General features: G+C 56.5%; 1 protein-coding gene across 6 annotated transcripts in view; it reads right to left on the reverse strand.

The window, feature by feature from the left end:
* Window positions 1-13,410, reverse strand: part of PDE2A (phosphodiesterase 2A) — a 93,674-nt gene that overhangs the window by 44,955 nt on the left and 35,309 nt on the right. For 2 of the 6 annotated variants that reach the window (XM_067750228.1, XM_067750232.1), the window contains exon 3: window positions 8,622-8,683. The exons of the other annotated variants lie outside the window; for them this stretch is intronic. In XM_067750228.1, the coding sequence (XP_067606329.1) occupies window positions 8,622-8,683 (62 nt within the window). The remainder of the gene's footprint in view (window positions 1-8,621; window positions 8,684-13,410) is intronic. 6 annotated transcript variants of the gene reach the window in all.

A 13,410-nucleotide genomic window follows, 5' to 3' on the forward strand; every position in this document is an offset into this window, starting at 1 on the left:
AATCCTCCTGCCAATGCAGGCGACACGGGTTTGAGCCCTGGTCTGGGAAGATCCCACATGCCGCGGAGCAACGAAGCCCGTGCGCCACCACTACTGAGCCTGCACTCTAGAGCCCGCGAGCCACAACTACTGAGCCTGCGAGCCACACTACTGAAGCCCGCAGGCCTAGAGCCTGTGCTCCGCAACAAAAAGAAGCCACCACAATGAGAAGCCCGCACACTGCAACGAAGACCCAATGGAGCCATAAATTAATTAATTAACTAATTAATTAAAGAAAAAAGAAAAAAGTGTTGGTGAGGATGTGGAGAAACTGGAACCTGGTACACTGTTGGTGGGAGTGTAAAATGGTACAGCTGCTGTGGAAAACAGTATGGTGGTTCCTCAAAAATTAAAGATTAAGTTACCATATGACCCAGCAATTCCACTTCTGGTTATATATCTAAAAGAATTGAAAGCAGGACCTTAAAGAGCTATTTGTACACCCATGTTCACAGCAGCACTATTCATAAAAGCCAAAAGCTGGAAGCAGGGCTTCCCTGGTGGCGCAGTGGTTGAGAATCTGCCTGCCAATGCAGGGGACATGGGTTCGAGCCCTGGTCTGGGAAGATCCCACATGCCGTGGAGCAACTAGCCCCGTGAGCCACAATTACTGAGCCTGCGCATCTGGAGCCTGTGCTCCGCAACAAAAGAGGCCGTGACAGTGAGAGGCCCGTGCACCGCGATGAAGAGTTGCCCCCACTCGCCACAACTGGAGAAAGCCCTCGTGCAGAAACGAGGACCCAATGCAGCCATGAATGAATAAATAAATAAATAAAAATTAAAAAAAAAAAAAAAAGGTGGAAGCAACCCAAGTGCCCATCAATGGATGAACTGGTAAACAAAATGTGGTTTATTCATGCAATAGAATATTATTCAGCCTCAAAGAGGAAGGGAATTCTGACATATGTTATAACATGGCATGGATGAACCTTGAGGACATCATGCTGAATGAAATGTCAGTCATGAAAAGACAAATACTGTATGAGTCCACTTAATATGATATACCTAGGATAGTCAGATTCATAGAGACAGAAAGTAGAAGAGTGGTGGGCTGGGGGGAGGGGGAGATTGTTTAATGGGTATAAGTTTCAGTTTTGCAAAGTGAAAAATGTTCTGGAAAATGGCTGCACATCAATGTGAAGGTACTTAACACCACTGAACCCCACATTTAAAAACAGTTAAGATGGTAAATTTTATATTATGCACATTTTATCACAATTAAAAAAATTTTTAATAATGTATTTCAAGAAAGGAAAATGAAAAGAAAAGAGGGGTAGATGAACTAAATATGTCTAAATCTTAATAACTGCTAGATTTGGGTGAGGGGTATATGGCAAGCGTATTATATCCTTCTCCCTCCTATTGTGTGTTTAAAATATTCCATAATAAAAAAAATTGTACTCTCCCTTGACCTCACACCTCTTTGCAGCAACCATGCCTCTCCTCTGCATCCCTTCACAGTGGAAGGTCTCCAAAGGGCTGACTATGCTCTGTCTTCACCTCCACTTACCACCTGCACAGGCCATCTGGCTTCTGGCCCCACCCTGTCCCCAACAGGGTTCTTGCCAGGCTTATTTAAGCACGTGGCCCAGCCCAGCACAATCTCCCTGATCCCACCTTACCTGACAGCGTGGCAGCCTCCCTCCCTGGTGAACCTCTCCCCTCCCGTGACTTCTGGCTTCACCTGTCTGGTCTCCTCCACCTCCCTGGCTGCCCCTCCTCTCTTTGCTGCTCCCCTTCACCTCAGGGCTCAGTCCTCATTCCTCACCTCTTCTCTCACTACGATTTCTCCCTAGGTCATCCCAGCAAGGTCCATGGTTTAATAAAGCAGCTCTGCCTGCTGACTCCTAGATATATCCCCAGCCTGGCCTCTGCTGCCCACTGGATGTCTTCACCTGGACGTCTGACTTACATCCGAAACAGGTCTGTCAGTTTCTGCCTCCTTGTCCTCCCCCATCCCATGAACCCTGACCTTCCCCGAGTCTTTACCCATCCCAGTAACATCTCCACCAACCATCCCTTGGTTCTTCAAGCCAGAAACCTGGCAGCCATCCTCCCTTTTTCCTTCTGGTTCATCCTCCAATTCATCAGCAAGTTCAGTCATTTCTACCTGCGAATATCTCCAAGGTTTGTCCATTTCTCTCCAACTCTGCCCACCCCTTAGCCCAGGCACCACCATCTCCTGCCTAGGGGGCTGCAGCAGCCTCCGACTGTCTGCCCGTCTCCTCTTGGCCCCTCCAACTGGTCCCCCGCACCCACTCTGCAGCCAGAGTACAGACTCTTTCAAAATCATAGACTGGATCATGTCATTTCCCTGCCTGAACCCGTCGGGCTCTTCCCATGACAGTATCACACACAGGGTTGTGTGTTCACAGTGCACGTGGTCACAACCATTACACACAGCATCACACATTCAATGTCAGGGTCAGGGTCACACAGTATCACACCCTGGTTTTCACACACTTGATGTCACTCTGTGTTACGCCCTTGGTCGCACACTCAGACTCACCATATGCCTGGGGCCCACACTGACCATTCAGTGTCAGACACTTGAGCTCCAAACTCAGGACCACACCTGTTATTGCACAGTGTCATTCATCTGTGTTTACATATTTCATCCTCACGGTGTCACACCCTCAGTGTCACACTTGGTCACTCAGCATCACAAAATCAGTATCACACAGTATCGGTGTCACACACTTGGTGGCACATCCACTGTCTCACACAGTCTTGGACAAGTGGTGTCAGACACTCGCTATCACTCAGTGTCACATACTCAGTGTCACATGCAATGACTCACTCTTCACACAGTATCCCATGATTTCACAAGCTCAGTATCACACCGCAGAACACCCGCTGCCCCACAATCAGTGTCTCAGTGCCACCCTCAGCATCACCCTGGGTCCCACAAGCTCCCCCCGCCCCCGCTGGGTCCAGTCGCCAGAGCTGCTGCCCCATGTCAAGGCTGCTTCCTGTTGTTGTGCTCAGCCACTGCCTGCTCCTTCAAGGATTTCCTGTTGTCAGGGCCCCAGTCAGGCCTGGCCCAGCCTGGGATACACAGCCTAAAGCCCCAGAGCCAGCTGGCTGGCAGGAGCCCTGGGCCCCTCTACCTGCCCCTATCCTCGCTGGGCCCGTGGGATTTTCCCCTGTTCAATCAACCTGGATCCCCCGCGTACCTGGGCTTGTGCTGTGTCACTGAAAGGAGCTGACCTCTGGGCCCTGCCCCACTCCCAGAGTGCCCAGGCCTGTGCTTCCCAGACGGGGGACTCTTGGGCAGCCTGGACGCAGCTGTCTGCATTGTCTGAGTGGCTTGGGACAAGACCTTAGCTGGTCTGCGGGGCTCAGACTGAAGCTACTGGGAGCCAGAGAAGAGGGACTGGGCGTGAAAGGCGGAGGACACAGGGTTAGGGGGTTAGGGAGTTAGGGAAGGCTTCCCAGAGGAAGCCAGCTGAGAGCTGGGACAGACAAGGAAGTGGAAGAAAAGGCATCCCAAGGTGGGGGCAGCAGACAGGAGCCAAGGGTTGGAGGCAGGAACCGGAGGAGACAGGTTGGCAGGGATGAAGATAGGAATGTGAGAGGGCGTGAGGTTAGGCTGCCAGTTTCTCTCCCATCTGCTCCCTCCTCTCTCACACCAGCATTCAGACTCCAGCTCCAGGCCGGAGCCTCAGGGCATGCCCTTCCTGGCCCTGCCTTCGATCCCCCCAGATTGCCCCTCAAGGCCACCAAGCCCCCTCACCTCCTGCCCCAGGCCAGCCCGCAGGAAGGACAGGCGGAGGCCAGCGCACGCTCCCCACACGGCCGAAGATAAATATTTCCCGGGAAACGGAACTTGTTCTCTCTGTGTTTACAGCCAAGGGCCAGGCAGAGTGGGGGGAGGGGAGGGGCCAGCCAGAGGAACCTCGTCCAGCCCTGGGGCCCACAGCATCTGGCCCGGCCTTGCCCCAGACCTGCTGTGTGACTCTGAGTCAGTCCCCACCTCTCTCTGAGCCTCCACTGCAAGGCCTCAAGGGGACCTCCCTGGGCCTTGGCCTGCCCACAAGCCTGGCCCAGCTTCAGCTGCATCTTCTCTGGGTGAAAATCCCTGGTGCTTGATGCCTCCCCCTTCAGACTAGGCTTCTCTAATGGCAGGACCTGCATCTGCCCATCTCTGCCTTGTCCTTGGTCAGTCAGGGGTGTGGACAGATGGATGGACAGACAGACAGAGAAACAGGCTGTGGTGGCAGCTGAGACCGCCTCCCTGGCCCAAGTTCCTGCACACCCTGGGCCTGTGCAGCCCGACAGGTGGGCCCAGACAGATGGCAGGGCCTCGGGCCCCCAGGGATGCCAGATGCTATGGCCAGCTTGTTGTCAGCAGCTCCCTCGGGGCTGTGGGGCATCATGGAGGCCACTTGCTCCTGATGTGCGGAATCCAGAAGGAGGCTGGCACATCTGCCAGTTAGGAGCATTCGTTTAAGAATTTTAAATATAAGCCTGGAAAGTGCTGCCTGCAGCAGCCCTTCCAGCCTCGCCCCAATGCTCCCTGCATAGTAACCAGGGCTCCACTCACATGTCAGCCTTCTCCTGTGGAGACCTGGGGGCACCCTTCCCACAAACCCTTGCACAAGCTGCTCCTCTCACCTACAAAGCCTTTCCCAACCCCCATAGCAATCCTACCAGACAGGACCAGCTGCTCCTGCCCCTGCCTATGGCTGTCCCACCACGGGGGTCCACTTATTCACCATTGCTGGCCTCAGCCTCACTCCAAACTCTGAGACCAAGCATTCCTCAGACCAGGACCCAGGGGCAAAGAGGTGTTTGGAGCTGGGTTCTCAGCATGGAGCCAGTCTCCTGCAGCACGCCCTGAGTCCTTGTTCCAGGCTCCTCTGTGTTCTTGGTCCCGGTCCTTTGTTGGTCCTTGTTGCCCTCAGGAGGTCCTCTCAGAAGTCGACCACATGGCTCTGACTATCCAGCTGATCTCTGGTCTCATCAGGGACCTTGACCCTCCCCATCCTTCAAAGTTCAAAGGCTGCCTCCTCCAGGAAGTCTCCAAGACTGCACCCAATACAGCAACTGCCCCCTTCTTAGAACTACTCCAACCGCACCCCACCCACCCACCCCCCGCCCACAGCCATTCTCATTCCATCAGGAAGCATTTATTGAGCATCTACTAAAAAACCACATGGGCCCAGGAGAGAAAAAGGGGACTCAGCCTTGGTTCCTACCTGTCAGGTGTTTATAACTATGGGGGAAAGGATGTATAGCCATTACAACTACGTGGGAAAGGATATATAACCACATGGGGTAGCAAGTTATCCCACTGTAAGCTCAGGGAAGCTTGGCGTTGTGAGTGCCCAGGATAAAGGAGAGGCTGACTTGAGCTGGGTGGAGGATGCAATCTGAGAGGACTTCACAGAGGAGGTGGCATCTAATCTGAGGCTTGAAAAGGGAGTAGGTGGAGAAAAAAGGGAAAGGCATTCCAGAGAGAGGGGTCAGTGCGAACAAAGTCAGGGAGGTCAGGAAGAGTGGGTGTCCTGGAAGTGAGCACTGCCATGTCTGGGGGACAAGGGATGGACATGAGGAGGTCCAGCAGGCATGGCTGGCAAGGCCATGACAAGGGTGTGGTCTTTCCTTATCCCATGGGCAGGAATAGAGGAGTCAACTCCAGGCAGAGCATTAGGGTGCTTAGCGTGGATACCTGTAACCTTGTCCATGTCTACCTCTTCCCCAGCCCCTGCCCCAGCTGGGGCTCCCAAGCCCCCATCTCGGCTCTGAGAGCCAGCACAGAGAGGGCATGGACCCAGAGTGCTCAGCTTACTACTTGAACTGCCTCAGCCCTGACATCCAGAGAGAGCAATGGCCCTGGCGCTGAAGGAGGATTGCAGACTGTGCCTGAAGAGCCCCTCTCCCAAGCCGGCCAGCTGGCACAGGGGCCAGGGGGCCATCCCAAGCCGGTGTGCTGAACAGACGCCCGCTAGGTAGGAATGGGTCCTGGCAGGCCTGCTCTCGTGGCTGTCGTGCTGCCAGTGCCAGGAGAACGTGCTGTACCCACAGAACCTCCATGAACACCAGCCCAGCCCTGCAGTGCACCCTGTCTCACAGAGCACAGCTGTCTAGACCTGGCCCCAAGGATCTCACCCTTGAGGGAAGCAGGGAGGGTACCAACTCTCTCCAAGGACCTTCTGTGGGCCAGGCCTGAGGCAGGCACCTCACACATACTGTCTTTGTAACTTCTCCAAGCAGCTTTGCCCAATAATAGTGATTATGTCCAATAATGATGAAGCTTCTTATCCCCCTTTGACAGGTGAGGAAACTGATGCTCAGGTTGGTTAAGGGACTGGCCCAAGGTCACACACCTAGGAAGTGGTGAAGCTGGGACTTGAACTCATGCCCATCTGACCCCATGGTCTGTCCACTGGATGAGGCCGTCATCTCCCCAGGTTCTGCTCCCTCAGGAGGGCTCTTCATCAGTCTCCCATCCCTCTTCCCTCTTTCCCTCCAGTGGTCCCAATAGTTTGAGCAACACCCTAGGGTCCCTATTCTCTCCAGTCCTATCCTTTCTATGTTACATCAACCTGTCTCTCCCCAGCAGGGCTGAGTGTGGGCCTGGGTACTCGGAAAAGGGTGCTAAGTAAACCCAGAAACACAGCAGGCTCCGCCCAGAGGCCAGGAAGACACCTGCCATCTTTGTGGTGGGTGTGGGGCTGGGGGCAGGATGGAGCTAAGAACTGAGGGGCTCAAAGCCCAAGATCCTCAGTATGAGAGAGGGGGCAGCAGGACCCAGGCCAAGGAAAGGCAGAGGGAGCAAATGGGGATGATCTGGGGATGCCTCATGGGGAGGGGGAGAAAGGAAGGGCAGAACTTGAATTTGCAGGGAGCATGGCCAAGGGTCTAGGGAAAGGAAGCTATGAACAGAGGCATAAACAAGAAGCCTGGGCCTTACTCCTTCCCTTGGGACCCAGCTCCCATTGTCCAGGATGGTCTCAGCTTCTCCAAAGCTCTCTCCCCTCTCCACTTCCTGGGAAAATGACAAATCCAGTCTTTCCTAGCGGGTGGCAGCAGCTGCTGAGACACTGCTGGCTCCCAGGAATACCATCTGTCCCAGCTCTGGGGGGAGCCCCCACCCCATGGGGAATGCCGTAACCATAAATAAATTAATAATGACTTTCCTGTTCCCCTGCTCCCTCCCCCTTCCCCAGCGCCCAGCTGCAGGCACACTCTCAGGGCTGGGCTCCGTGTCCCAGCAGTGAGCCCACGCTGACCCCACTAGGCACCAGGCCCTGTGTGAGCGTCTTCTGCCATCTCACCCGAGGGCAGGGAGAGAGCAAGCGTTGGGCACGAGACACAGCTCCACTCTCAGCTCTGCCTCTGATTCACTCACTGTGTGACCCGATTCACTCACAGTGTGACCCCCTGGGCTTCAGCTTCCCCAAAGTAGACGAATAACAGCCCCTGCCTCCCAGGGAGGTTGTGGGGATTAAACAGGGAAGTGTGTCTAAAGCCCCTGGCCCAGAGGAGGGGCTGATATGGCAACAGCCTCCCCTTCCTCCCAGCCAGGCCCTGGGCACAAAGGAGGCTCATCTGAGGTTTGCTGTTTGGTCCGATTTCATACACACCCCTCCTCTGTGCCAACCTTCACCACCCCCGGCCCACCCCATTTCTGCTGCTCAAGGCCCCACGGACACTAACGATTCCTATGAGGCCCCCCAAAGGCATGGTCAGGGGCTGGGATGGCACCCCTCATCTCAAAGGAAAGGCACTCGCTGAGCCCTCACCAGGTACCCTTAGGAGGGCGGTGGGAGACCCAGGAATGAAAAAGGCACATCCCAGGCAGGGCTCAGGATGCTCACAGTTCAGAGGGGAAGACACACAGCGTCACATAATGGAGAAAACAGGGTGCTAAAGGCACAGACAGCAGAATGCCCCAGCGGCTGGTGGCCAGGGCAGGAGAGCTCAGAGGAGGGAGCATGAGAGGCAGGGAGGGCTTCCTGGAGGAGGGGAGGCTAGAGCTGAGCCCAGAAGGATTTGGGAAGCTGAGGGGGGAAGAGGCCAGCAGGAGCGGTTCTAGGGAGACAGGAGCGGATGAAGGGGGGACTGCAACCTGCCTGGGTTGCAGAGGGAGCAGGGGGAGGGGGAGCATGGAAAATTTTTAAGCCGAAAGTGACAAGTTCAGGTTTGTGTGTTAGAAAGATCCTTCTGGCAGCCACATGGAGAATGGGGGCAACTGAAAGCAGACAGCCAGTGACTGTTCAGGGGAAAGATGACCAGTCCCGGACTGGGGCAGGCAGAGGGAGAGCAGGAGAGGAGTTCAGGAAATACTTAGGGCAGAGAATCAAGAGGGAATTGTTGGGTGAGGGTGGGGAGGACAAGGGAGGTGTCATGACACCCAGGTGACTTGGGAGGAGGACGAATCCTCAGGGGGAGAGAACTCTAGGGTGGGAGAGGTGGTCTTGGTGTGGGGTGACCCTAGGCTGGAGGGGGTGGGGCTGGGATTCGGCTCCAGCCTCCCAGTCCTCCCAGGGGTGGGGGCAATGCTCAGACTGACCCCCAGCTTGCGCCCCCCACCCCCCCAAGCCCACCCACTCCTCCCTCCGCTGAGCTCTCACCTGCAGTGTGCCGTCTCTACTCCCTGGGGGCACTGGCTCCTGTGCAAGGAGGTCCCGGCTGGCTGCAGAGACAAGAAGGCCAGGGGCTGAGGCCTGCCAGGCCTTCTCCCCTTCTCCCCAGGCTGCCCCTCCCCCAGCCCCTAGCAGACCTGGGGTCTCCTGTCTCCCACAGGTGGCCTCCTCCAGGGAGCCTTGCCTGATGGTGCCCTGCTTCCCATGGCCCCTGGCTCTGGTGTATTCTCAGTCCCTCAACTCTGAGAACAGAGCTAAACTCTTTCCTTAAGCCTGGGGCTCCTCAGGAGTGGAAAACCGCATTTTTACTCCTTCTGTGGTCCCCTCCACTTCTGCTTCTCTCCCTTCACTTCCCCTCTCTAAGCGTCAGCTTCCCATCTATAAAATGGGATTTGTAGTGCCCAGCTCACACAGTCACTGGGCTGGGCTGCCAGCTGGGCTGCTGTGAATCCTAAGTGAATGGGACCACACGTGGGAGTCCTCAGCCCAGTCTGGGCTCCAATCGGACACCCAACCTGCATCCTATAAGCACTACTCCACGGCTTCTCAAGGGCTGGCACACACAGAAGCCACTGCCTCAGGAGCTCCTCATTCTCGGGAGCCCACCGCCTGGGTGGCATCCGGAACCCCAGCCGCTCTGGGAGGCACTGCCCAGGGGCCGGCTGTCCCTCCCCACCCCCATCCACAAGCATACCCAGGCATCAGACAGGCACAGGCGGCGGGATATTCTGAGCCTGGCTTCATTCCCGTCAGCTGCTGGCCGCTATGCCAGCCTGGTGCGGGCGCGGGGGCTGATTTGATTTGGCAGCTTCAGAAGCGTGTGGTGGGGAGGGGGAGGGGGAGGGGGGATGAGACACCCATCCCTGCTAGGAAATAGCCTCAGGCGCTCAGCGAGCTGGGGAGGTTCTGGGTTCCCTGCCTGGTGCCCCTGTCTTCTCACTCAGGCTCTGGACACCTGCCCGTGACTGCTGGAATCTACGGTTTTCCTTAGTGGTGACCATAGGGGTGACAGTAGCTGCACCATAGTAGCTGCACCTAGCGTGTGGATGCTTGTAGCAAGGTGTCTGGTTGTCCCACGTGTCCCTGTGTCCTGTGGGCGTCTCCCTACTCAGCAGTGCCTTCAGCTGGGCCCGAGTGTTGCCCAGGATGCATGGGTCTGGGGGGGATGGGGGATGATGGTCTACACGGGACCATCTCCCAGGGCGACTGTGGCTCCATGGCTGGGCCTTGATGGGGGACTGTCTGCAGCCCAGGGCATGGCAAGGTCGCGCATGCGCCTGCATCTACTGCAGGGCCTCGTGTGCATTGGCTCGCCCAGTTCCTTCCCTCTGTGCGATGACCCCGCTAACCCAGCCATGTCCGGCAGAGGAAATGACGGGGACCAAGATAAGTGCCTGACCTCAGGGTCCATCCCTTTTGTCTGAAAGCCTAAACCTTCTTTACTTAACCCTGGCCTCCAATGGTCCACCCACCACCACCAAATTGCCCCAGGACAGCCCCTTCCCCTGCCCCTTGAGAAGAAGCAGTGCTAGTTTCACTTGATTCTCACTGCCCCCCAGGCTCTCCACCACTCCCTGAAGAGGCTCCTGCCCCACGCCCTCTGGGTCCCCATCACCCACTTCAAGAACAGGGAAGGTGGACAGGATGAGTGGGGTCTCGGCTAGGCATTCACAGCGCCTCCATAATCCTGTCCCAGCCTCAGCGTTTACCACCCTCCTGCCTGCCCCATACTCAGAGCAGCTCACCCCTCCCAGAGGTCCCAGGAATCTCCACCACTCTGTTAATATGCTGCTGGTACCATGGGGACCTGGCCTCCACAGCTTCCAATTAGAGAGCTGCTGCTGGAGGTCAGGGGCTCTGATGCTCTGACCTCTGCACTGAAAGGGCAGGGGGCGGCGTGTCAGACCAGGACCCTCGTCCTAAGAGGTCCACAGGCCAGGACTGTGTCCCTGACACCAGCCAGGAGGTCAGGGTAGGGTGGAGCCTACTTTGGGAAAGACGCAATGTCTCATCTGTCACCGCCTCCCCATTGTCCCACTGTCCTCTGGGGACCTCAGGACTCTCCCCACCCAGCCACAGGAAGCTAAGCCCCTCCTGAGACAGAAGGAGGGAACACTGAAGGAGGGGCTCCAGGACCAGAGAGAGACTCAGCCGTGCCCTTGGGGTCACAGAGGAGGAACCTAGGCTCAATAGGACTCAGTTGTCACAAAGGGGCTGGTGGGATGAAGACTCTGCAGAGAGGTCCTGGGGGGCTTCCTGGAGGAGGTGTGTGGTACCTCACAGGAAGAGAACACTAGGTTCCAGGACAGCCTCCTAACTACGTGGTATAGGTTTGTACCTGGGACCTGTATGTAGTTGCAAGTGTCTTTGTGTCCATGCGTGCATGGGTGTGCATCCCAGTCATGGAGTCCCCAGCTCTGGTCTATGTCCCAAGGGCAGGGTCTGCCTGAGGTAGGGGTCAGCCAGGCAGCAGATCAGAGGACAAAGAAAAGAAGGAAGAACAGCTCAGGGCTGAGGAGAGAAGCCTGTCAGGTTGGTCATGACACAGTCAGTCCTCAAACCCTAGATGCCTGATGCCAAGACAGGGTGCTTCCGTGACCCAGGCTCTGCCACAGCCTACTGTGCAACTTTGGACGGGACCTTCCCCTCTCTGAGCTACTGTTCTCATCTGAAGAATAAAAGGAATGGACTTGATGACCTCCTAGAGCCCTCACAGTCTAACAATCTTTTGGAGAGACTGACCCACAAAGACAGCCAGAGATGGAAACTTACAGGATAGGGAGAGAGCTCAAAAGGAAGCAGAGACGACAGCGAGGGGTGGGATGGCAGGAGGACAAGAGAGGAGAACCCCAGGGAGGCCCATCGTGGGTCAGGGAGCTGGGGAGGGGTTCCCTGCTGGGGATCCTGTCCTCAGGGCCAAGACAGGACGTGGCAGACAATGCAGCCTTGCGCATGACAGGGAGCAGTTGTCACCACCCCACCTGCCTCCTGGCCTGTGGGAGGAGAAAGATGGTGGGTAACAGACAAATGCTCTGCCCCCCTGACCTGAGTCCTGCCTCCACTCCAGCTCTCCAGGCGTTCCAGGGGAAAGCGGGGAGCTGCAGGCAAAGTGGAGCTCCCAGGACTGGGAATCAGGAAGCCGTGTTTTAGGCCCTGCTGTGTTGTGGGATCGGGGCCAACTCCCAGCCTCCATCACTTGATCTGTGAACCCAGCAGGCTGGGTCTTGTGCAGCAGTACTGGGTTCTGAGGGCCCCAGCCAGGGTGGGCTCTCTAGAGGGCTGAGATCCTTCTCTCCTGCCTGGAGATTCTTTCCCCACCTTTGATGTGGGTCTGAGACTGTGCACAGTCCAAGAGGCAGCAAGCCGCCGGACAAAGGAGCTGGCCTTGTGCTGGGCGGGAGGCCTGTGCTACAAGGGAGCCCCCATCGGTCATCAGCCCTCCAGGCCCCCTGGCCTGGGACCTCCCTTCCGTAAGCACTTCTCACAGCCACCTCCAGGGCACAAGCAGGGTCCTCCCTCCTTGGCCTGCACTCAAAGGGTGCCAATGGGTCCCTAGCCGATGTCCGCACTGCCCCTCTGGCTGCCTGGCCTCTGCCCTAGGCGGAGGCCCTTTGTACTTGGGCCCTCACAGGCAGGGCTTCGTGCAGTCCCGTGTCTGCGTCCAGGAAGTGTTCATGTCCTGTTTTCCCCCTCAGGCCGAGGCTGCCAGGGAAGGAGAGGGTGGGGGTAAGCAGGCCTCTCCTTCCTCCACTGTGGACGTTCCTCCCAGAGGCTTTAGGGGCTGGAAGGAAAGGGTACTCCTCTCTCTGCCATAGTCTGAAATGACTGAAGACTGGAGGCAGAGGGATGAAGGAAATGACCCCTTACCCTGAAAGCTTAGGGAGTGGTGGTTCTTGCACACGCACGCACACCAGTTCTGCTGCGGCAGGAGAAACTATCCGTGCAACCCAGGCTGAGATGGTCTCCTTCCCCACTGACACCAACCCAGCCCCTCCTCCCCTTCCTCCCTGGGGGTGGGGGCCACCCCGCCACCCCAAGCTGTCTCCATTGCTTCTCGCTATGTTTTTAATAACTGAACATCGACATTAACAAGGCAGGTGGTTGCAGCTCTCCCCAGAAACCCCATTTAGAATCATTGAATCATCAAATCATCAAATCCTAGAATCCTGGAATCACAGAACGTCTGCTTCATCGGCTCCTGGAGTCTCAGCATCTTAAAGTCACAGAATGTCGGAATCATACAACCACGCATCCACACAGCCCTGGCCGGGAGCTGAGGATCATGGAAGGCTGGAACCCCACAAACGGACAATGCCAGATTCTCCAGAGAGCTCATCCACCCCAACTTCCTCCTTTTACAGGTGAGAAAATGCAGCCCAGAAAGTGGCCTTACGCAAGGTCACTGGACAGTAGGAGCCAAGAAATGGCCGGCTCCCAATTGCAAGATGGGACCTCAGTAGCCCAGTCTTGGGGAAATGGCGCCACTCTTACTTTCGGAAATACAGATATTCAAGTTGGGGCGATGCTGCTCTTTTAGCTTTGCTCATTTCTCCTCCCTCCCGACCCCACCCCCACTGGGCCCTGCATCTCTCCACCCCTCTTACCCTTGGTTCCTGCAACTCCCTCACCTTTCCCCCTCCCTGGGTCTGTACTCAGGCCCCTCAAATAAAGGCAACACTAGATGGGTGAAGTTCGAAGGGTCAAGTCCCTCAGGGTGGAGGACAGGAAAAGCAAAATGCCTGCCCCCTGACGCTACCAGCCAGAGAGCAGGCTCCCC

The sequence above is a fragment of the Pseudorca crassidens genome, chromosome 9 (genome assembly GCF_039906515.1).
Source record: "Pseudorca crassidens isolate mPseCra1 chromosome 9, mPseCra1.hap1, whole genome shotgun sequence".
Lineage (NCBI taxonomy): Eukaryota > Metazoa > Chordata > Mammalia > Artiodactyla > Delphinidae > Pseudorca > Pseudorca crassidens.